At 47.1% G+C, this 25,481-nt stretch overlaps 1 protein-coding gene across 4 annotated transcripts in view; it reads right to left on the bottom strand.

Moving 5' to 3' along the window:
- The window catches only part of ttll5 (tubulin tyrosine ligase-like family, member 5), a 310,846-nt gene that overhangs the window by 137,042 nt on the left and 148,323 nt on the right, over positions 1-25,481 (bottom strand). For all 4 annotated transcript variants that reach the window (XM_052023200.1, XM_052023373.1, XM_052023446.1 and 1 more), the window contains exons 20-28: positions 20,188-20,351; positions 16,417-16,732; positions 16,162-16,282; positions 15,112-15,258; positions 13,604-13,698; positions 12,130-12,284; positions 9,243-9,308; positions 5,826-6,197; positions 3,940-4,127 (exon numbers count right to left, since the gene is read on the bottom strand). In XM_052023200.1, coding sequence (XP_051879160.1) covers positions 3,940-4,127; positions 5,826-6,197; positions 9,243-9,308; positions 12,130-12,284; positions 13,604-13,698; positions 15,112-15,258; positions 16,162-16,282; positions 16,417-16,732; positions 20,188-20,351 — 1,624 coding nt within the window. The remainder of the gene's footprint in view (positions 1-3,939; positions 4,128-5,825; positions 6,198-9,242; positions 9,309-12,129; positions 12,285-13,603; positions 13,699-15,111; positions 15,259-16,161; positions 16,283-16,416; positions 16,733-20,187; positions 20,352-25,481) is intronic.

The following is a 25,481-nucleotide window of genomic DNA, read 5'->3' as shown; positions in this document are numbered from 1 at the left end:
GTGTATATTTCAGATTTCCAGCCTTCATGGGTTTTCCACTTTATCTTCACCAGAAGTACCAGTTGACTTTGCCTGATTCCTTTGAATAACCTTGTCAATAGGTTAAAGATGGCAGACACGTATGGGCCCTCGAGAGAAGTAGGGAAGGAGTTCGATTTCCAAAGGGCCCTCGGTGAGAGACTTCTGCCAGCTCCAGTCCCTTTGCTTCACTGGTAGCGCACTAGCTTGGGTCAGCTTGACTCGGGAGTTGTAATGCAGGCTGGTAAACCAGTGCAGTCTGGAGGGATTGCATAGTAACAGAGCTATCATCCCTTAGATACAATAAACCAAGCTCCCTCTGTCTTCCTCACAGAGCACCTGAGGGATATCTCCCAATGTGCCAGCCAGCATTCCTCCATTGACCAGTTTCACCACATAAGCACTGCTCTGCATCCACCTGCACAGCAGCTGTCATCACACACTGAAGTGAGAGGATTCACATCCATCCACGTATGTCAAAGACATGACGTGACAGAGTATTTGGGAATAAGGATCCGTTCAGATGCTTTTGCAATTCCACCAGTCAGTAGATTCCACCCAGTCACAATGTTCACCAGGAGTCAAATACAGAAAGCTGTGCAAAACAACTGCTCAGTGAAAGTCAACAGTTCAGGGTGGATCATTTCCCTGCAGTGTCACATGCCAGAGACCCCGTGCTGGAGCCCTGCCTGGCCAGTACTCAGATCCTCAGTGGCTTTGGATTGATCTAGTTGAGATCTCACAGTATGGGTGAGTACTTGTTATCGAAGTAATGACAATAAGGAAATAGGACTAGTACCTGTCCAGCTCTGTTTGCACATACCCAGTCCCACCTACATATTTATCTCTACCAGCTTTGATCTCCCGAAGTTTATCACTTCACCACTTATCCGGGTTAACTCCATCTGCCACTTCTCAGCCTAGCTCTGCATTCCATCGATATCCTGTTGTAATTTACAGCAACCTTCTACACTATCCACAACACCAACAACTTTCGTGTCATCAGCAAACTCACTAACCCACCATTCCACATCCTCGTCCAAGTCATTGATAAAAATCACAAAGAGCAGGGGTCCCAGAAGAGATTCCTGTGGAACACCACTGGTCACCGACCTCCAGGGAGAATACGCTCCATCTACCACCACCCTCTGTCTTCTATGGGTGAGCCAATTCTGAATCCACACAGCCAAGTTTCCCTGGAACCATGCCTCCTGACTTTCTGAATGAGCCTTCCATGGGGAACCTTACCAAATGCCTTACTAAAATCCATGTACACCACATCCACTGCTCTACCTTCGGTGTGCTTTGTCACATCCTCAAAGAATTCAATCAGGCTCATGAGGCATGACCTGCCCCTCACAAAGCCATGCTGACTGTCCCTAATCAGCCTATGCTTCTCCTAAATGCCCATAAATCCTGTCTCTAAGAATCTTCTCCAGTAATTTGCCCACACTGAAGTAAGACCCATTGGTCTGTAATTCCCAGGGTTATCCCTACTCCCTTTCTTAAGGAACAACATTTGCCACCCTCCAATCATCTGGCACTACTCCTGTGGCCAGTGAGGATGCAAAGATTGTCACCAAAGGCGTAGCAATCTCTTCCCTCGCTTCCCTTGGATATATCCCTTCTGGACCCGGTGACTTATCTATCCTAATGTTCTTCAATAGTTCCAGCACATCCTCTTTCCTCACATCGACATGCCCTGGCATATTAGTCTGTCGTATGCCATCCTCACAAATATCAAGGTCTCTCTCTCTGGTGAATACTGAAGCAAAGTATTCATTAAGGACCTCCCCTACCTCATCCGACTCCAGGCACGTTTCCTCTTTTATCTCTGATTGGTCCTACCCTCACTCAAGTCATTCTCTTATTCTTCACATACGTGTAGAACACCTTGGGGTTTTCCTTGATCCTACTCGACAAGGACTTCTTATGCCTCCTTCTAGCTCTCCGAAGTCCATTTTTAAGCTCCCTCCTGGCTACCTTGTAACTCTCCAGAGCCCTGTCTGATCCATGCTTTCTAAACCTCAAGTAAGCTTCTTTCTTCCTCTTGACAAGATATTCTACATCTCATGTCAACCACGGTTCCTTCACTCTACCATCCTTATCCTGCCTCAATGGGACAAACTTATCTAGAGCCCCATGCAAGTATTCCTTAAACAACCTCCACATTTCCACTGTGCACTTTTCTAGGGTATCCCAATTTACGCTCCCAAGTTCCTGCCTAATAGCATTATAATTCCCCCTCCCCCACTTAAAAACTTTCCCATATCATCTGCTCCTATCCCTCTCCAAATCTATGGCAAAGGTCAAGGAGTTATGGTCACTATCTCCAAAATGCTCTCCCACCAAGAGATCTGAAACCTGATCAGGCTCATTGCCTAGCACCAGGTCCAGTACGGCCTCTCCTCTAGTCGGCCTGTCCACGTACTGTGTCAGGAATCCTTCCTGTAAACACCGAACAAACTCTGTCCCATCTCTCCCCTTTACACTATCAGGACAGTACATTAGGACAGTATCTTTCCATGCCTTGCCTATTTAAGTGTCTGTCTAAATGCCTCCTAAACGTATTGGTTGTATCTCATTCCACCGCGTCCTCTGGCACTGTAGCTTTGTGTTATACAGCAACAAACTTCCACTTGCCAGCTACCAACTGAAATTATGCAGTGACAGCCCTGTCCCTACTGTTAATACACCCAGTGTTATACAGTGACAGACCCATCCACACCGGTACTGTACCCCAGTGTTATACAGTGCCAGACCCGTTCCCACTGGTACTGTACCCCAGTGTTATACAGTGACAGACCCGTCCCACCGGTACTGTACCCCAGCGTTATACAGTGACAGACCTGTCCCCACTGGTGCTGTACCCCAGTGTTATACAGTGACAGACCCATCCCCAACAGTACTGTACCCCAGTGTTATACAGTGACAGGCCCGTCCCCACCAGTACTGTACCCCGGTGTTATACAGTAACAGACCTGCCCCACTGGTACCGTACCCCAGTGTAATACAGTGACAGACCTGTCCCCACTGGTGCTGTACCCCAGTATTATACAATGATGGAGCCATCCCCACCAGTACTGTACCCGTGTTATACAGCAACAGACCCATCCCCACCAGTACTGTACTCCAGTGTAATATAGCGGCAGACCCGTCCCCACCGGTACTGTACCCGTGTTATACAGCAACAGACCCATCCCACCAGTACTGTACTCCAGTGTAATATAGCAGCAGACCCGTCCCCACCAGTACTGTACCCCGGTGTTATACAGTGACAGACCTGTCCCCACCAGTACTGTACCCCAGTGTAATACAGTGACAGACCTGTCCCCACCGGTGCTGTACCCCAGTATTATACAGTGATGGAACCGTCCCCACCGGTACTGTACCCATGTTATACAGCAACAGACCCATCCCCACCAGTACTGTACTCCAGTGTAATATAGCAGCAGACCCGTCCCCACCTGTACTGTACCCCAGTGTTATACAGCGACAGACCCATCCCCACCAGTACTGTACTCTAGTGTAATATAGTGGCAGACCTGTCCCCACCGGTAATGTACCCAGTGTTATACAGTGACAGACCTGTCCCCACCGGTACTGTACCCCAGTGTTATACAGTGACAGACCCGTCCCCATCAGTACCGTACCCCCGGTGTAAAACAGTGACAGACCCGTCCCCACCAGTACTGTACCCCAGTGCTACGAAGTTCAGAGTGCTCTCTTCCAACATACCTGTGTAAACTATTCTGTTCCGTTGAGACACAAAATTACTGGAAGTTTTTGTGGTGAGGTAGACTCTGGGATGGCAGAGCTTGCCAGTTCAATCTGCTTGTTGGACCGGTGCTTGACGCTTGTTAGACCGCTTGCGGGTCAGGTTCTGAAATGAGGTCGAGCCTCAGGTCAGCCAGTACTCACATGCTGCGTCAGGAGGCTGACGTGACAGGACGATGAGTACTGCCGAGGGTTCTGCTTGGCTGCCAGGCGCTGGAGCACGATGGAGATGGTGTCATTGTTCAAATCTTCAAAGAGAGTGGGACGGTGACTCCCTTCCCCCACACCAGCTGTGACCGGTCGCTGCCGCTGGGTACATCGGGCTCCCGAGCCTGAGGAGAGGGCAGGGCCACAGGATGAGTCTGAAGTCTGGTGCATCCCACACCCCAACTGACAGTGTAACTCCCACCCTGCACTTCTCCCAGTCAATGTCAATGAATAAAACACTCAGGGTACTGGCAGTAGGTGGTGTCCACATCATCAGGTCAATGTGTCAGCATCGAGCTTGCAGAGTAGGGACTACATTTTACACAGCCAACTGTTGGAGGGACAGGGACACGTTGAGAACAAATTCCCAGCTGCTGCCACATGGAGATCCCTCTCCACGCTGCGCACCTTCTTGCTTTTGGTCACAATGCTGGAATTCCACATTTCCTATTCACTACCACCATGGGAATTCCTTAACCACAGGAACTGCAGGATTCCTGCAGAAGCTCATCCCATCCTTTGCTCACAGCTGCTGGGAAAGGAATTATGTGCAGTAGGACAGGGTGTGCCAAATCCGGCCACTGTCTGTAAGGAGTTTGTACGTTCTCCCCATGTCTGCGTGGGTTTCCTCCGGGTGCTCCGGTTTCCTCCCACATTCCAAAAGACGTACAGGTTAGGAAGTTGTGGGCACGCTATGTTGGTGCCGGAAGCGTGGTGACACTTGCGGGCTGTCCCCCCCAAATCACTACGCAAAAGATGTATTTCACTGTGTGTTTCGATGTACATGTGACTAATAAAGAAATCTTATCTTATCTTAGTTGCACGCACGGTCCCTGAGATTAGCATGACACCACCTTCTGAGACTGGATGCCTTGAAGGTGTGACATCGAGGGGTCTCAGCAGTAAATTACAGAGCAGAGGTTTGCAATGCCAAGACTCGCTCTGTTATCAACAATTGTCATCTCTAAGGGGTTAACAAAGTGTTGTGGTAGGTGGTTAGGGAGGCTGGCACATGTGGCATCTTCGATACGACAAGTTAACATTACACAGGAGTTGCCATGAAATCTCCTTTCAGCCTATTTTCAAAGTCCAAGTCATTTCCAGAAATTGAGGACAATAGCAAGCCAAGTTAAGAGCCAAATGGTCAGCAGTCAAGTCAGGTGCCTGAACTTGTGGACAGTAAGTGATTACCTTACTAATTACATTGATATCCCACAGACAAATTAAGCTTCATAAAAGAACGACTTGGCAATTCAAGGCCATTTTCTGACCTTCTCTCAAGCGAATCTAGATCGGGAATGTGTGCTCACTTTCTGCCAAGTACCACTTCTCCCAGCGTCACCACTGTCACTGTTATGGACACTGATGAGCTCCTCGATGGGAATTCTGCTTCTGAAATGCTTAAATAAAAGGGGGCCAGGAAGGTCAAGGCATGAGTATCGCACTTGCCCCGCCACACACGTACAGTGGCCCCACCACACACACACGCTTGTCCAACAGGGCCACTCACTGAGGCCAGACATCCTGAGTTTTTGTGACAGCAGGCTCGGCAGGACAGGCCACATGCAGGCTATCGTTATACTGGCTGGTTCTTCATTAGCACTTCAGCAGCTCATGGATTAGGTGGCACCACCATAGGAGGCCTGGCGAGGAGACCACTGCCTTTCAAAAGGTGCCATCGCTGGACAGTCAGAGGATAGTCGCCAGGTTTAGAAAGGACATTGCCTTGTGCTCATATAGTAAACATTTACACGGATTTATAGAGACGCAAGAAACAAAAACCGCGGGGGCAGCTGTGCTTCGCCAGCCCTACGGACACTTACCTGCTGTTGCTGAGCTTGGCCGTGAGAGTTTCTGGCTGTAGATCTGAGCTGCTGCCTGCAAGGAAGATGCAGGGACAAAAGAGAGGTTGTGGGAGCTGGGCCGCTGGACCTTTCCCAGAGGCTGTGGCTGATGAGATGTTGGGGTTGTGGAGCCCACCCTGTAAGCCGCTGATCCAGCCCTGCTTACTGTCTCGGCCTCTGGGGAGATCAGATCCTGAGCTGGGATTGTGCAGGAGGCCAGGGAACGTGGCAGGGGCAGGCTGCCTGCAGACTGTAAGGTGGTACGTGCAGGATAGATGTGATGAGTGGAAGAGCTGCCATCACCTGAACCGTCAGAGGCACTTGAATCTCCCTCCTTGGGCATAGCCAGCCCTGTGGATTAGGAACCAGAGTCAGATAAGATGAAGTAGAGAATATTGATCTGACTATAACCTCAACTCTACATCCTGCCGACCCTACGGTAACCTTTCACTCCGGTGACATCAAATATCAATTTATTTTGCCTTAAAAATATTTTATGAGACAGTGTTCCAAAGACTCAAGACCCTCAGAGAAAAACAATTGCCTTCTCTCTCTCTCTTAAATGGGTAGCCCTTTGTTTTTAAACAGTAATTCCCCTCCGCCCCACTCTGCCCCCAGCCTTTTGCAAATCATGCACTAGGACACCCCGATCCCTCTGCTTTACAGAGCTCCACAATCCCTCACCATTTTCGATTAATACTTCTTTTCTCAGTATCCCGGATAGGGGATAATGCCAATGCCTTAGCTCCTACACAATCCGCTTTTATTTTCCATAATAACCTTATCAAATGCCTTCTGGAAATCTACATCCACCAGTTCCACAGCACAGTGATTCTCTCTTCTCCCCCCTTCCATCGGGCAGAAGATACAAAAGCTTGAGAACACGCACCACCCTGGACAGCTTCTATCCCAGTGTTATAAGACTCTTGAATGGACCTCTTGTAATGATAAAGATGAACTCTTGACCTCACAATCTATCTCGTTGTGGCCCTTGCACTTTATTTGTCTACCTGCACTGCACTTTCTCTGTAACTGTAACATGATATTCTGCATTCTGTTATAGTATGCTCCTTTGTATTAGAGTCATAGAGCACTACAGCAATAGAAACAGGCCTTTCGGCCCAAGTAGTTCTGCCTAGTCCCATCTACCTGCACCCAGACCATAGCCCTCCATACCTCTCTCGTTCCTGTACCTATCCAAACTTCTCTTAAATGTTACAATTGAACCCATATCCACCACTTCCGCTGGCAGCTCGTTCCACACTCGCACCACCCTCTGAGTGAAGTAGTTCCCCCTCGGATTCCCCCTAAATATTTCACCTTTCACCCTAAACCTATGTCCTCTAGTTCTAGTCTCACCCAAACTGAGGGGGAAAAGCCCGCACGCATTCACCCTATCTATACCCCTCATAATTTTGTATACCTCTATAAGATCTCCCCTCATTCTCCTGTGCTCCAGGGAATAAAGTCCTAGCCTATTCAACCTTTCCCTAAAACTCAGGTCCTCAAGTCCCGACAACATCTGTGTAAATTTTCTCTGCACTCTTTCAAGCTTATTGATAGCTTTCCTGTAGGTAGGTGACCAGAACTGCACACAATACTCTAAATTCGGCCCCACAGACGTCTTGTACAACTTCAACAACTCCTGTACTCAGTGCCCTGATTTATGAAGGCCAATGTGCCAAAAGCTCCCTTTACGACCCTATTTACCCATGATGCCACTTTCAAGGAATAATCGATCTGTATTCCCAGGTCCCTGTGTTCTACTACGCACCTCAGTGCCCTACCGTTCACTGTGTAAGTCTTACCCTGGTTTGTCCTCCCAAAGTGCATCACCTCACACTTGTCTGCATTAAATTCATTCAGCCATTTTTCAGCCCATTTTCCCAGCTGGTCCAGATCACGCTGCAAGCTTTGATAGCCTTCCTCACTGTCCACTACACCCCCAATCTTGGTGTTATCTGCAAATTTGCTGATCCAGTTTACCACATTAACACCTAAATCATTAATGTAGATGATAAACAACATTGGACCCAGCACCGATCCCTGCAGCACACCACTAGTCACAGGCCTCCAATCAGAGAGACAACCATCTACTACCTCTCGCTGGCTTCTCCCGCTAAGCCAACGTTGAATCCAACTGGCTACTTCATCCTGAATGCCAAGAGACTTAACTTTCTGGACCAGCATCCCATGCGGGACTTTGTCAAAGGCCTTGCTAAAGTCCATGTAGACAACGTCCACCACCTTTCCCTCATCAACCTTCCTGGTAACCTCCTCGAAAAACTCTACAAGATTGGTTAGACATGACCTACCACGCACAAAGCCATGTTGACCATCCCTAATCAGGCCCTGTCTATCCAAATACTTATATATCCTGTCCCTCAGAATACCTTCCAATAATTTACCCACGACTGACGTCAGGCTCACCGGCCTATAATTTCCCAGCTATTAATTTTAGAGGCTTTCTTGAATAATGGAACAACATGAGCAATCCTCCAGACCTCACCCGTGGCTAAGGACATTCTAAATATCTCTGCCAGGGTCCCTGCAGTTTCGGCACTAGCCTCCCACAAGGCCCAAGGGGACACCACGTTAGGCCCTGGGGATTTATCCACCCTAATTCACCTCAAGACAGCAAGCACCTCCTCTTCCATAATCCGGATACAGTCCATGATGTCACTACTCTTTTTCCTGTAGACTCCATGTTTGTCTCTCAAGTAGATACAGACGCAAAAAATTCATTTTAAGACCTCCCCCATCTCTTTCGGCTCCACACATAGATGACCACACTGATCTTCAAGAGGACAAATTTTGTCCCTTACCGTCATTTTGCTCTTAATACCTCGATGTACTTTTTTGAAATGAACTGAATGGATGGCATTCAAACAAAGTTTTCCCAGTGTCTCGATACATGTGACAATTACCAATCAACAACTCCAATTAATCCTTTCACAAACCATGTTGACTTTGCCTGAATACCTTGAATTTTTTTCAGTGCCAATGTCTAACCATTTTCCATCGACAGATGTTGAGCTAACTGGACTGCAGTTTCCCGCTTCCTGCCCCCCTTTTTGAATAAAGGAGTTCCATTTGCATTTTTCCAGTCTCAAGGCACCTTCTCCAAAGCTGAGAAACCTTGCAAAGTTCAAACCATCGTATTAACTATTTCACAAGCCACTTTGTCAAAACCTAAGGATGGTTCATCAGAATCCAGAGTCTCGTCAGCTCACAGCTCCAGCACTTTGCTCAGTACCACTGCCCTGGTGAAGGTAACTTTCCCAAGTTCCTCCCTCCCTTCTGTTACGTGTAACTTTAATGACACAGGGGACAATAGTACAAGATAAATGGGGATGGAACCATTATCTGATGTTGGTGAACTCAGTGTTGTATTACCTCTAATTGAAAGATGAGGTACGTTCTCAGAGGTTGCATTGGGTTTCACTGGAACACTGCAGGAGGCTGAAGACAGAAAGGTCAGAGAGGGGGAATTAACTTGACAAGTTTCAGAAACTTGGGGTCATACCTGTGTGTGAAGCAAAACAATCATTCAATCTACATTTGTTCTCCCAGTGTACTGGAGACCACATTGTGAGCAGTGAGCACTATAAAATAAATTGAAGCAAGTGCAAGTAGATTGCTAGGCTATCTAGAAAGCATGCTTGATCCAGGATAACGTGTAGGGAGAAGACAAGTATTGCATCTCCCTTGCTTGCATAGGAAAGCACTGTAGAAAGGGGTGTGATGTTGATAGTTACCAAGGAGTGAGTAAGGCTGTGGTGGAGGAAGTAATCCTTTTGAAATAATGAAAGCAGAGATGAGGGGAAGACGTTGGATGATAGCAAAGAGTTAATGTGCAGGTTGGTTGGGGTTGAAGGAGAACTCTACAGTGGTTCAAGGACAGAGTTAATGAAGGTGAGATACAGCACAACCAAGAAGTAACTGAGTGACAGAACAGAGAATGTGGACTGATCCTATGACACATTCTGAGAACACAATACAATGGACCAACACAAAAGGAAGGTTCTATGGAGATAAAATACTCCGTTTTTCAGGACATATAACATGGACACCTTGCCTTATACGCTGCTTGTTACTGAGGTAAAATAATCGAATGATTATTGTGTTACTGGGTAACAACATTCCTTCACCGTGTTGTAACACAATGTGTTTATCACTGTGTATACATTTCACTAATGATCTGACAACTGTGTGCAATGTCTGTCCAAAACTCTCACCTTTATGTTAGTGCATTCGTTGGTCCCATTTGTGGCAATATCTAATATTGAAACTGATTTCCAATGGAAATTTCCAATATAAACAGTTGTCAGGAACTGCTGGTCAGTGCCAGGATGACAAATAAGAAACAACATTCAATACTTAAGGTGAGTTTGAGGAATGAAGTTACAAAAGATTTCAAGGCTAGTTCAATAAATGAACTGAATGATGCTACAGTGTAACAGGTATTTTGGGGGTGGATTATCTTGTCTGAATTGTTACTCAGAACATTAGTATTGTCAGTTACTGAGAAAACAAAATGGCAAATCAAAAAACCGTGAGAAGCCACCCAGTGGCCAAGCTGTGCAAGTGTTGCCAATGAGGACATTGTTGAATTCTGGTTACAAACACCGACATCACAATCCAGTGAACTGCTTATGTGGTCAACAGCAAAACCAGCACGCAACAGACAGAGTTAAGTGATCCTACAACCAGCACACCAGATCAAAGTTCTGCAGTGCTGCCACATCAAATTGTGAATAACGGTGAAGTGGAGAGGGCTCCTAGGACAGTCCCAACCCAAACAAAGGTGGGACCCAGCACGCGAGTGTGAAGGACACAGCTGCAGCACTTGGAACTATGTTCAGGCAGAAACGCTGAGTGGATGTTTCCTCTCAGCTCCCTCCTGAGATCGCCACCATTACAGAGGCCAACCTTCAACCAATTCCATTCACTCCACATGCAACAGGAAAGTGCTGTGAGCACCAAACATTACAAAGGCCTTGGGACCAGATTATCCCTAGCTATGGTATCGAAGTGCTGTGCTCCAGAACTTGCCACATCTCCAGCCAGGCTGTTCCAGTTGGAGCACAGCACCTGATCAGATCACGTTGTCGGGCTCAGGCCAGGTCAACTGCACACTCCAGTGAAAAGTTTGGGCTTGGGTACTCTCAGAACCTCAGGCAGGCCAGAATGACCCTTGTTATTGGGCAATCCTTTGTTCTGAAACTGTGCCCCCTAATTCTAGAGTCCCCCATGAGGAGAAATATTCTGTCAGCATCTACAGGCTTGTGCAACAGCACTTCCAAAATTCAGTCTTTGCAAGGCCACAGACATGTGGGAGACCCACTGCCTGCAGGTTCCCCTCTAAATCACTCGGTATCTTGACCGGGACATTATTACAGTTCCTTCATTGTCACTGGGGCTAGATGTTGCAAATGCCAACCTAAAGCAATGCCGTAGGTTCATCACCAGCACAAGGCCTACAGGACTTCAGCAAAGTAGGCTATTACCTTCTCAAGGACAATTAAGGGTGGGCAATAAGCACTGACCTTGCCAAAGACACCACAACCTGCAAATAAATAATACAGAAGTAGACAAAGTGTGCTGAAGAAAATAAATGAGAAAAGGGTTGGCCAGAGGATGCTCAATTGCCAGAGGGAAGTACTGAGGGAGGGCTGTCCTGCCAGAGGATGTGTTATGAGGAAGAGTTATATTGAGTCAATGCTGTCCTGTTGGAGGGGCAGTTCTAAGGGAGTATGTCTGAGGAAAGGTCATGCTGAGGAAGCCTTCTATCACCAGAGAAGCAGAACCGAGAAAGCACTGCCCTGTCAGAATTGGCATCAATTTGATGAGACAGTAAACAGAAGTCCCATCTACCTCAGTGGTGGGTGTGGAAGAGCCCTCAGCGCAATCTGAAGGGCAGAGGAGATTGTCCCAGTGACCTGTGCCACTGCAGGACCTGCTGCGCACCCTCTATATCACAACGGAGACCACACTTCCAATGTACTTCACTGCCTGTGAAGCCCTTGGAGTCATCTGAGGGTGTGCTTTATAAATTTTTTTGACTCTTACTTAAACAGTAACATTTGACATTAATAAACCAATCGCAATAATTCCAATTTAGGAGTTGTTTTGCATGATGTCATTCCAATGTAATCTATTTACACAGGCAATTTCCATTAATAAAAGGGGTTGATGGAATTTATAACGGAAGGAATTGATACAGAAATGCAACAATGTGAAGCAAGCTATAGCATGTTCAATTATCTTAGGTTTTCCTCACTTTCACACTGTAGCTGCCTACTCCTCGTGGGTTTGCCATTGGCTTCCTCTGTGCTAGTGCTCTGGTTCCTGTTTCTGGTTTGAGTCCCAAGGAAGACGCTGGCTGATTTGTTCTTGCGTGTGTAGATCGTGAGCAGTTCTTCCAGCTCAGTCTCGCTGAAAATCATGTTTAGAAAAAGACATTGTGATGGTATAGTAAACATACAGCTGAGGGCGTAATAACGGTGGAAATCTGGAACAAAAACACGAGTTGCTGCAAATACCCAGAGATCAACTGTTACCCTGGGCCCCCCCCAACCTCTCCCCTGGGTACATTTCCTCAACACTGCATCTGATGTTAACTGCCACATGATTCAACCTATCAGAGAAGTTCCCTCTGTTCCACCCATCACACTCCCTCACCTTCTCTGCTACTTATACTAACTTGTTTCTCTCTCTTGCAGATCTGATGAAAGGTCCTGAACCTGAAACATCAACTGTTTCTCTCTCCACAGACGCTGCCTGACCTGCTGAGATTTTATTTCAGATTTCCAGCATTTGTAGCTTTTACTGACTTTCGCCTTTCAGTATCTGTCCTCCTCAACCTCCCTACTTTGCAATGTAACCAACCACCTTCCCTTCTCTGAGACACCAGAGACGGCAGCTGCTGGAATCTGAAGCAACAAACAATCTGCTGGAGGAACTCAGCGGGTCGAGCAGCATCTGTGGAAGTAATGAACACCGCAATTCCCCCCGCCCCCCACAGATGCTGCTCGACCCACTGAATTCCTCCAGCAGACTGTTTGTTGCTCCACTTTCCCTTCTTACCCCTGTGCCACAATTGTATCTTGGTTCCATCCCTCTGTCCCAGCACCACTGGCACATCCCTTGCGGTCATATCTCCCTCTGTACCCACTCACCACACATGTGAACTGCAGACCCATCCTGGCCCCCTTTGACATGGTCACCCATATCCTCCCCTCCTTTGACAGCACTGCGAGTTTGCAGTCAGAGACCAACCATATCTAACTTCAGTTCTGCTGCTACCCATGACCCAACTGCTGCCGCTGGCCATCAGGCTGGGGAAGGGTAGCTGGACTGGGCAGATTGGGCTGGGTACTTTAAGGTTCTGATGGGATTAGAGTGATAGACCAACATATATTTCCCACCCTTGGCCTTTTTTCCGAGACTGGCTCGAAACCTTAGAAAGCAGATACTGAGACGCAGACAGAGACCTTTACCCATCAGGTTCAGTAGTCTAAGTAACACATTTCACTCCCCAAACTCTTCCAACATTCCGAAAGGAAACAAAGGAAACTTCTTGGAGCCGAATCTCAGGAATGACTTCACATTGGGCTCAGCCTGACAGGGGTGAATGACATCACCCTCTCACCATGCAGAGGCCTGAGGCTGAGCAGCGTCTAAATCAGGAGGCCGCAGTCATTTCCAAATCCCCATTATCCACAGTGGTGTGATGCATTTTCCATTCCTCTCACCTGGCTTTACTGACAAATACTTGGAATTCTTCCTGTTGGATGCAGGTCTCCAGATCCAAATCCATCTGGTTCCTCTTAATTATTTGATCTGTTTCCTGAGTTGAAAATACAAAAATTGGTATGAACAGGTTTCCAGTAGTACCACAGCTTCACTGTGCAACTTGCTTTGGTGGACAATCCAAACCTCCTGTTCTTTCCCTGTCTTACTCACAGCTTCACTCACAGTGTTTTGTGTTCAAATCCCACTCAAGGACTTGGGCATTGAATCCAGCTGACTCTTTCAGTGTAGCATTGAGGGACTGCCACACTGTCAGGGTTGCCTGCTGTTGGATGGGACATTAACATTGAGTCAGTGTTAGGATGTACTTGTAAAACATCCTGTGAACTGAAGACCAGGTCCTGACCAGCATTCCTCCCTCAGAAACAGGTTTAATAACCATTCTCCGCTCTGTTGTTCCTGTGTTTTAGCATAAACGCATGGGTCACTGTTTTAGGTGTTATTTGCATGGGAAAATTTTTCCATCTGAGTTACACAAGATATTAAATAATTCTTACTTGCCGTTATTGTAACTGATAGATCAAGGAATTGACCACCCCCTCACCTCCACCACAGAAGGAAAGACCATATGAGTAGAAGCAGAAAGGAAAAGAAAAAAACAGCAAGCAAGTGAATGCAGGAAAAACCAAGGGCAAGGACGAACTACAAAGAGCAGACAAAGATGGATGAAGGACTAGAGTAATGAATGGAGCACTTTGAAGCTTTGGTGACGCCTTATTTTGTAAATTTTACACTCATCATAACGAGAGAGGAGCAGTGCAATTTCCACATCTTCCTGTCAAACTCTGTGTAAAGAAGGGAGGACTCTGTGTAAAGCATGTTTTATTCTTGCTCAAGAATGTTCCTTAGAACTTTGCCCATCTTGCAGCAGTGTGTCATTTTTCCATTTCCCATACCAACTCTTCTGTGACTCTCCAGTTGGGATTCCCAAGCAAGCAGATTTGAGGTGAATTTCTTATGCAGTAATGCCGAGCTCACAGAGATCAGAACACACTATCAGACTCACCAATAGGAGTGCCCAGCTCTGGTCAGAATACCTGAATGGGACATAGTCCTTAGGGCATGTGAGATCAATGCATTAACACTCGGTGGACCTAATGCGTGCCCTTAGATGGTGCCTGAAGAATTGTACATTATACTTAGCTTTTATACAAAACTGGAAAGGGCAAAAATCCTGAAATGTGAAGTGGCGTCATCTGTCCAACAAATGACACAGGCACTAAAGGAGGCCTCTCAGATATCATTCCACAACAGCCCGCTCCAATTTTAAAACTGCTCCATATTCTTCTGGACACCTTCACCAGAGGACTTTCTCTTTATCTACTCTATCCAATCCTTGAATTATTTTCATGACAATGATCAAATTGGCTTTCGAACCTTCACCTCCAGCTGGCTTAATGCAGCCTGTTGTCCTGGCTCTAACTGTAAGGCTCCGGTCATGCACCCTTACCTTACTGTAACAACGGATGAAGACCCCTAGCTGTTGAGCCAGAATGCGTCTACGCTCAGAAACCGGGAGTAGACTGCTGGGTACAGCCATTGGCACAGTTTGCTGGAAGTTGCTGGCTGCTCGCTTCAGGAATCTGATCACCAGCTCCTGCAAGGGAAATAGACAAGGCTCCATGATCACATTCCAGCCACCCCACTGCCCCCACCACCCTGGGGAATACTTGTCATCTCACCTCACCGTCAATATCAATTCCCCAAACACTGGTTTCAGTTCTACCCTTGTATCTCCAACTAAGATAGGACCAGGAGAGGATATTCCTTGCATATTTTGCCCCAGAATGCCCTTAGCACCAGAGAAGCTTTGAAGAAATTGTTACACAGACAGCAGTTACAGGGAATGAAGCAGAAATAGCATAAAAAGTGCAAGCAATAACTTGAAGATCCAATTTCACTAATGACAATATCTACTAGCTATCTTATTGCCTAATCTAGCACTATGCCCTAGAGACCAAGTCCAACAACCCACCGCACCTGTGCATAGTTTTTAATTTGTTCAAATGATGTGGTCATCTCGGGCAAGATTGATAACTTAGTGCCCATCTCTAATTACTCCTAAAATCGAGTGGCCTACAAGACCATTTCACAGAACAGTCACATGGAGTGACATGTAGGACAAACCAGCTAAGGATGGCAGATTTCCTTCCCTGTGAACCAGTTGTCGTTTTATTACAATCTAACAGTTCCATGGTCACCAACATTAGTTTTTTTAATTCCATATTTTTTAAAATTATTTGAATATACATTCTCCAGCTGCTGTGATGGGATCTGAACTCATTTCTCTGGATCAATAGTCCAGGCCTCTAGACAATCATCCCATACTTACTCACCATGTTGTGTGGGTAAAGGTGCCCCACCACACACAGGAAGCATTACCTATAGCTCAGGGTATGAAGTAAGGAAGGGTTACCAAGTTTGTCTGGCAGATTTCTATTTCTGCCCACTATCACAGTCTCTGAGTAGCTGCTACATCAAATTCATAAACACTGTTTACCATTTGCTCCTCCTCCTGCTCAGACTGCACGGTGATTTTATTCTGGCCACAACACTCCCTCAGCAGACGAAGCTGCACCCGGTGCAGGTAAGCAGCAAAGGCTAAGCGTGCCTGCACCTTGCTGTGGAAACAAATGAGAGGACAGCACATCAGTAGTTTCAACTGCACCAGCAAGTGTTAACACTTAACACCTCATTGATTGATTGCTTTCAGGATAAATGCTCTTGAAGGAATTCTCATATTACAAGCACCAACCTTAGATTGCCCCCTTGCTGTAACATCTGAAGAAGGTTGGCCCTTGGTTGCTCCTTGTTTCGTTCCTCTTTGGTCTGTGTCCATGCCTGGCCACTGCTGAGTTCTCGTTTGGTAACTACCTCCTGCTTAAGAGCTTTCTGCTGCTTCTCATCATTGACTCTTTGTGATATGGGTGCCTTCTCCAAACCTTCGGGATTGCAAACAAGTGAAGAAACTTCTGCTTCAGACTCTTCCTCCTCATTTGTAGCTTCCTCCTCTTCCCCAACATCACACCCTGAACCACACGATGAAGCAACTGGAACTGTGTGTGAAGACTCTGGGATGCACAAAGTAATCGGTTTATTATTGTCACATGTACCGAGGTAAAGTGAAAAGGTTTTGTTTGCCTGCTGTCCAGACAGATCATTCCATACACAAGTACAGTGGGGTAGTACAAAAGGAAAAGCAATAACAGAATGCAGAATATAGTGCTACAGTTACAGAGAAAGTGCAGTGCAGACAGACAAATAAAGTGCAAGGGCTGTGATGAGGTAGATTGGGAGATCAAGAGTTCATCTTTATTGTACAACAGGTCCATTCAAAAGTCTTATAACTGTGGGATAAAAGCTGTCCTTGATCCTGGTGCAACACACAAAAGAGATGGAGGAACTCAGCAGGTCAGGCAGTATCTACGGAGGGAAATGGACAGTCAATATTTTGGGTCGAGACCATTCATCCGGACTGGAAAGAAAGAGGGGAGATAGCCAATATAAAAAGGAGTGGGGAAGGGGAGGAAGAGCTGGCAGGTGGATCGAGGTAAGGGAGGGGGGAAGAGTGGGAATGATGTAAGAAGCTGGGAGGAGTGGGTCTGGGAGCCTGGTGGTGCATGCTCTCAAGCTTTTGTATCTTCTGCCCGACAGAAGGGGAGAGAAGAGAATGTGACAGCGGACAGCAGAGGTTACCAGAGTTGGTGACCAGCATAGAAGTTTAAGGTAATAACAGCAAACAGGAAAACAGAATTCGGATATGCAGCGTTGCACCGGCACTCAGGATGCATTTCCAGGAACCAGAGCGGTAATGGAATCAGCAACATGAGGGGTCATTGTAGTTGTAAGTCCATGCATTTACTACAGAATAGCAGCAGTTGTACCAGACAATGAAGGACCAAGCAGGTACTTCAGTCTGTCTGGGTCAGCAATCATTGTTCAGCTGGTTAGCATAGATAAAATTCTGGAATGTGGAGAGCTATGCAGCCAGACCAAAAGAGGCAGACAGCAGCTTCCATCACATCCAACAGGAGGTGTTGAGAAAGACTGCAGGATGTGGGGAACCAGCAATGGTCCACACTCAGCACACAGCCCTGAGGCCCTCATCTCAGCTCTGAACAGCTGCAGCTCTTGATCCGGACCAATGAGATAGACTTCAGCTCTGGATGGTTTATTACTGTACAGAACATTCCCAGCAATGGGCCTCGACCCAGCCCGGCCAACACAGGCAGCCTCTTCACACCAAACCGGGAGGTGCTTCTTTGTGACAGGAGTGTTGGTGAGGGCTGCAGTTTACCCCTGGTTCCCACCACAGCAACACCCAGCCCAAGCTGGTTGTTTTCTTAAAGTATCTGGGAGGATTCAGACAGGAGGATCAAGAGTGTTACATCCAGGGTAATGCTAAGAGAAGACCAACATATTTTGTTTTCTTCATTTTTTCCCCCTATTTGACCCCCTCTCCACCCCAGGGTGCTGACCCCCACTGGGGAGATGGGTCCCTCCCCACCCCAGGGTTCTGAGCCTGACTGGGAGGATGGGTCCCTCTCCATCCCAAGGTGATGACACTCACTGGGGGACGGTTCGCTCCCCACCCCAGGGTGTTGACCCTCACTGGGTGATGGGTCCCTCCCCACGCCAGGGTGCTGACCCTCTGTGGGGGACAGGTCCCTCCCCACCTCAGGGTGTTGACCCTCCGTGGGGGACAGGTCCCTCCCCACCCCGGCGTGCTGACCCTCACTGGAGGATGTGTCCCTCCCCACCCTGGGGTGCTGACCCTCACTGGAGAATGGGTCCCTCCCCACGCCGGGGTGCTGACCTCCATGGGGGACTGGTCCCTCCCCACCCCGGGGTGCTGACCCTCACTGGGGGATGGGTCCCTCCCCACCCTGGGGTGCTGACCCCCACAGGGGGGTGGGTCCCTCCCCACCCCACCCCAGGGTGCTGACCCCCACAGGGGGGTGCATCTCTTCTCTCCCCAGGTTTCAGATCCTCTTTTCTTCTGAAGTTGCTGGGCCCTATTTTGATTGCAGCTTTCTCCTTCCTTACAACACTGCCAGGATTCTGACTCCTTCCGGTTATGTCCACATACTCAGCTCCACCTGCCTCAATGCACAATGGCTTCATCCCTGACCATTGAAATCCTCTTCCTGAGCCTCACCGTGTCTTCCTTTAAGATGCTTTTAAAAATCTGCCAAACATTTAGTCACCAGCTGAAATTCCTCCTTGGGTTCAGTGTCAAATTTTATTTGGCAATGCTCCTGCAAACTGGTCTGAAATATTTTACCATGTTAAAGGCACAATATAACAGCAATTTAACACTGGCGTATTTACTCTGATTGAAATAATTAAACTACTGAACTAATAATCCAGAGGCCTGGATTAATAATCTAGAGGCAAAATTCAAATTCCTAAACAGCACTTCCAGGTGAGGCAGAGGTTCACCTGCATGTCCTCCAACCTGTTCACTGCATTCGGTGCTCCTGATGTGGCCTCCTCCACAGTGGAGAAACCAGCACAGACCAGGCGACTGTTTTGCGGAGCATCTGCGCCACATCCACAACGGCCATCCCGAGAACTTTCCACCCTAGTTCTCTGCCCTCTTTATCCACCTTACCAATCTCCTGTCCCACCTGCCCATCACTCCCTCTCTGTCCAGTTCATCCTCTCTCCCACCCGATACACACTGTGAAATGCTGGCAACCTTTCCTCTTCTCTCTCAGTCCTGATGCAGGCTCCCGACCCAAAACATCGACCTACACCCTCTGCCTCCACAGATGCTGCTCGACCTGCTGAGTCCTTCTAGTGTTCTGTTTTATTGTTTCAAATACCAACACGGCAGCTGAAGAATTTAAATACATTTAAATAAAAACAGAATTAAATCAATAGCATCAGGAATGGTAACAATGAAACTACCAGACTGGTGTAAAAGAAACCTGGTTCATGTACGTCCCCGAGGGAGAGAAGTCTGCCTTCCTTACCCAATCGGACCCCAGTGTGACTCCAGTCTTACAACAATGTGCATTATGCCAACTTTTTCTTCTGTTCTTTGACGAGGAAAGATTTCTTCACTTGAGAGTTCTGGTTATTTAGAACACTTTACCTCTGAGGCTGCAGATGGCTAATGACCATGTGTATTCAAGACCAGGATAAACAGATTTATGGACACCAAGGAAATCAAGGCGTAAGAGCATAAGGCAGGAAGTTGGACAAGGAACAAGACCAATCATAATCTTACTGAATGGCAAAGCAGAGGAGGGGTTGAATGGCCAACTCTTGCTCCTGTGTTTTTATATTCTTGTTATCGCACTACCTGTTGCGTTACCATAGACGTCTTCGACTGTGTCTTCGCTTTATTTGCACTAAGGTCTTGCTTTTGCATTGTCTTTTCTTCCCCCATTGTACTTGAGAACACGACAATAAACTTGACTTGACTATATAAGAGGCAGTGCACTAAAGCAATTTGCTCTATGGGGAACTGCAGGAAGATTGAATGAGGCTCAAAGTAAATTTTCATTGGAAGACTGACCTGTGCCTTTACTCTTAGATGTTTGCAAGGTCACTTGGTGCTGCTTCTGTCTCCTTGCTTCCAGTGACAGGAGTTTCCTCTCGTACTGCTGGAGGTGTTTCTGAGATTGCACCTGGAGCACCTCCTGTCTACAGTGGGTCTGGCTGCTTTGTGTCACACCATTGCTGAGAAAGAAGTGTGAAAAAGTAACTCAACAACCTGCTCGGCTTCAACCTGCAACAACACAGGAACTAGAACAGGAGGAGGCCATTCAGCCCTTTGAGTCTATGTGCCATTCAGTAGAGAATCATGGCTGATTCTCCATCCCAATACCAAACTGCCACTCTCTCCCCAAAAACCTTGATATCTTGTGTCTGGAAAATTCCTTCTTCCTATACACATTCAGCAACATAGCCTCCACATCCTTCTGCAGTATAGAATTCCACAGGTTCACCACCCTCTTTCTCCTCATCTCAGTCCTTAATGTCTTACACCATGTCCGGAAATTGTGACCCCTCATTGTATGTTTCAATGAGATCCCCTCCTATTCTTCTGAGCACAAATGAATGCAGGCCTAGTTGATGCCCCCTCTCTTCATATGATAGTCCTGCCAACCCAGCAAACAACTGGTGAGCCTTCCTTGCACTTTCTCTATGGTAAGTAAGGAGACCAAAACCACACACACAATACTCAAGGTAAGGTTCTCAACAAGGCCCTTTCTCATTGCAGCAAGACAACCTTGCTCCTGTACTCAAAACCTCTTTCAATGAAGGCCAATACACCATGCGCCTTCTAATTGCTTGCTGCACCTCAATGTTTGCTTTCTTACAGATGTAGAAAGTCACCCTGTTCTTTTTATACATCAACATTTCTCAATCTCTCACCATTTAAATAACACTGTCTTTCTGCTTTCCCTACCAAAGTGAATAACTTCACATTTATCCATGTTATACTGCACCTGGCATACTGTATATTTGCCCACTCACTCACCTTGTCCACATTGCCTTGAAGCCTCTTTGCATCCTCTGCACAACTCACAATCCCACCTACAGGCTGAGTTGTGAATGCCCAACTTATGGGTACCTGTACATACAAACGAGTCATCCATTCATTCCTACGAACGGCAGAACTACTTTCCCCTCTCTCCCCACTTTTCGTTATTTATTTTGCACACTAGTCGTATGTGCTTTTGATGCCATTCATTACAATGTCATCAACAAAGTTTAAAAATGTCCAGGTGAAGGATCTTGACCTGTTACATCAACAATTCCTTTCCCCCACAGATGCTGCTCCAGTTCTAGTAGTTTGTTTTTTGCTCCAGATTCTAGCATCTGCAGTCTTTTATAATTCCAAATGACACCAAAATATAGATGACACCAAAATAGGTGGTAGTGAACAGTGAGGAAGGTTATCTAAGATTACAACAGGATCTAGATCAACTGGGAACGTGGGCCAAGGAATGGCAGATGAATTTGAACTGGACAAGTGCAAAGTGATGTATTTTGGGAAGTTAAACCAGGGCAGGACTTGCATAGTAAATGACAGGGCCGAGGAGTGTTGTAGAACAGAGAGACTTAGGGGTACAAGAACATTGTTGTCTGAAAGTGGCAACACAGGTAAACAGGGTGCTGAAGAAGCCAGAGGGCACGGTTGCCTTCATTGATCAGGGCATTGAGTACAGGAGCTGGGATGTCATGTTACAACTCTACAAATCATTGGTGAGACCACAATATTCCGTGTGCAGTTCTGGTCGCCCAGCTATGGAAGAATGTCACTAAGCTGGAAAGGGTGCAGAAAGGATTTCCGAGCATGTTACTGGAACTGGATGGATTGAGTTATAAGGAGAGGCTGGATAGGCTGGGACCTTTTTCCCCTGGAGTGTACGAGGTTGAGGGGTGGCTTTAGAGAGGTATTTAAAATCATGAGCGTCACAGTCTTTTTCCCAGGTTAGGAAAGTCTGAAACTAGGGGGCATAGGTTTAAAGTGAGAGGGGTAGATTTAAAAGGGATTTGAAGAGCAACTTTTTCCACACACAGAGGGTGGTGGGTATAGGGAACGAGCTGCCAGAAGAAGAGGTAGAGGTAGGTACAATAATGACATTTAAAAGACAGTTGGATGGGTACATGGATAGGTAAGGTTTACAGGGATATGGGCCAAACACATGCAAATAGGACTAGCTCAGATAGACATCTTGGTCAGCATGGATGTTGGGCCGAAAGGTCTGTTTCCATGCTGTAGGACTCTATGACTATGCCACTTCTATTCTCATCCAAATTGTTAATATAAATAACAAACAACAGCGGACCCTGCACCGATCACTGGTCAATTTTGTATCACATTTGGCTCCCTCATCCAAACCATTAACAAACATTACTGGGGCTCAAGCACTGATCCCTGCACTATCCCACTAGTCATTCAGAGAAAGTCCCCTTTATTCTCACTGGTCATAGAGACCATAGGGTTACAGATCGTGGCCCACTGAGTCAATGCTGACCATCAAGCATCCATTTACACTGTTCACGTTTTGTTTCCCCCACATTCCCATCAACTCCCCCCTCCCCCCCCCCCCAGAGTCTACCACTCACCCACACACCAGGGGCAATCTACAGTGGCCGATTAACCTGCCAACATGCAGGACTTTGTGAGGTGGGAGGAAATCTATGGCAGTATATGCTACAGGCGTGACAGAGGTACAGGTCAGCGAGGAGGAGTTGTTGCTATATTGATAAGGAAGGATGTAACAGCCGTACTTAGAGATGACATTCTTGGGGAATCATCCAGTGAGGCCATGCAGATAGAAACAAGAAGGGGAGGGTCACTCTGGTGGGGCTGTATTATAGACCCCTCCAGGAGTCAGCAGGAACTTGAGGAGCAGGTGTGTAGAGAAATTGCTCATAGTTGTAAGAATAATAGGTCTGTGTTAGTGGGAGATTTTAATTTCCCCGGTATTGACTGGACTACCCACAGTGTTAAGGGCCTGGACAGGGACGAATTTGTGAAATGTGTTCTGGAAGTTTCCCAAGTCAATATATAGAGGGCCCTACTCGGAGGATGCAATACTGGACGAGGTAGGGCAGGTAACAAAGTGGCAGCCAGGAAGTACTTTGGCTCTAGTGACCATAATTCTTTTAGTTTTGGAAAAGGATAGGACAGGTCTACAGGTTAGGGTCCTAAAATGAAGCAGGGTTAATTTTGGGGGAATGAGGCAAGATCTAGCGGAGATCGATTGGATGAACAAATAGGCAGTGGGAGGCTTTTAAGAATGTGATATCAAGGGTCCAGGGGCAGCATGTTCCCATTAGGGTGAAGGGTAAACCTGGCAAGTTTAGGAACCTTGGCTGACAAGGGATACTGAGGCTCTGGTCCAGAAAAAGAAGGAAGCAGATGTTGGGTTTAGGAGGGTGGGGATGAGTGAATCCCTTGATGACTATAACAAAAATAAGGTTACTCTTAAGAGGGAAATCGGGAGGGTAAAAAGAGGTCATGAGATGGATCTGGCAGGTAAGGTTAAGGAAAATCCCAAGAGGTTATATAGCTATATAAAGAGTAAAAGGGTGGCCAGGGAAAGAGTAGGTTCCCTTAGAGATTAGTAGGGCCACCTAAGTCTCGAGCCGCAGGAAATGGGTGGGATTTTTAACAAATGTTTCTCCTCAGTTAACATGGAGGAGAAAATCATGGTTGCTCAAGATATAAGGGAAACTAGTGGAGGTGTTTTGGAGGAAATTTATATTACTGGGGAGGAGTAGGGAGGAGGTAGTTGCAGCCTTACAGTGCATTAAGGTGGATAAATCCCCAAGGCCTGACTGAGCTCATCCTTGGACTTTGTGGGAGGCCGGAGAAGAAATTGTGGAAGCCCTTGCAGAGATATTTGCTTCATTGTTAGCCACTGGTGAAGTTCCCGAATACTGGAAGATGGCTAATGTTGTTCTGTTGTTTGAGAAGGGAAGAAAGGACAGGTCAGGGAACTACAGGCGGTAAATCCTGTCATCAGTGGTGGGAAGTTACTGGAGGGGATTCAGAGGGACAGGATCTACCAGCATCTGGATAGACAGTCTCATTAGGCAGTCAGCATGGCTTTGTGCGTGGAAAGTCACGTTTGACGAAACATTTTTAGAGTTTTTTTGAAGAGGTAACCAAAAGGTAGATGAGGGGAGGGCAGTGGATGTTGTCCATTCGGACTTAGCAAGGCCCTTCGACAAAGTCCCGCCTATGGTCGGCTGGTTTGGAAGTTGGGTCCATGGAATCCAGGGAGAGCTGGTTCGGTGGATTCAAAATTGATTCAGAGTAGGAAGCCGAGGGTGGAGGTGAAGGTTGTTTCTCGGAATGGAGGCCAGTGACTAGTGGTGTGCCGCAGGGGTCGGTGTTGGGACCCTTGTTATTCATTATTTATATCAATGATTTGGATGCAAATGCACAAGGCTCGGTCAGTAAGTTTGCGGATGACACAACATTAGAAGGTGTTGTTGATAGTGAAGAGGGTTATTGTAGGTTACAGGGGGATCGTGATCAGTGAGGGAAGTGGGCCGAGGAGTGGCAAATGGATTTCAATACAGAGAAGTGTGAGGTGATGCATTTTGGATAATCAAACCAGCATAGGACTTGTACTATGATAAGATAAGATATCTTTGTTAGTCGTATGCTCCCGGCGCCAACATAGCATGCCCACAACTTCCTAACCCGTATGTCTTTGGAACGTGGGAGGAAACCGGAGCACCCGGAGGAAACCCACGCAGACACGGGGAGGGCACTATGGAGCGTAATGGAACAGAGGGCCCTAGGAATACAAGTGCATAGTTCGTTGAAAGCAGCGTCACAGGTAGACAGGGTGGTGAAAAAGACGCTTAGCACGCTGGCCTTCATCAGTCAGGGCACTGAGTATAGGAGTTGGGACATTATGTTGCAGTTGTATAAGTCGTTGGTGAGGCCGCACTTGGAGAACTGTGGACAGTTTGGTCGCCCTGTTATAGGAAAGACCTGGTTAAACTGGAAAGAGTGCAGAAAGATTTACGAGGATGTTGCCAGGACTCGAGGGCCTGAGTTCTAGGGAGAGGTCGGCCAGGCTGGGTCTTTATTCCTTGGAACGTAGGAGAGTGAGGGGCGACCTTATCGAAATGTTTAAAATTATGAGAGGCATAGATAAGGTGGACGGTAAGTCTTTTCCCCAGGGTAGGGGAGTCCAGAACTAGGGGGCAGAGGTTTAGGGTGAGGGGAAAGATTTAGAAGGGACCTGAGGGGCAACTTTTCACACAGAGGGTGGTGAGTGTATGGAACGAGCTGCCAGAGGAAGTGGGTGAGGCAGGTACAGTAGCACTTGG

The sequence above is a fragment of the Pristis pectinata genome, chromosome 1 (genome assembly GCF_009764475.1).
Source record: "Pristis pectinata isolate sPriPec2 chromosome 1, sPriPec2.1.pri, whole genome shotgun sequence".
NCBI lineage: Eukaryota > Metazoa > Chordata > Chondrichthyes > Rhinopristiformes > Pristidae > Pristis > Pristis pectinata.
This window is presented reverse-complemented; position numbering and strand designations above follow the sequence as displayed.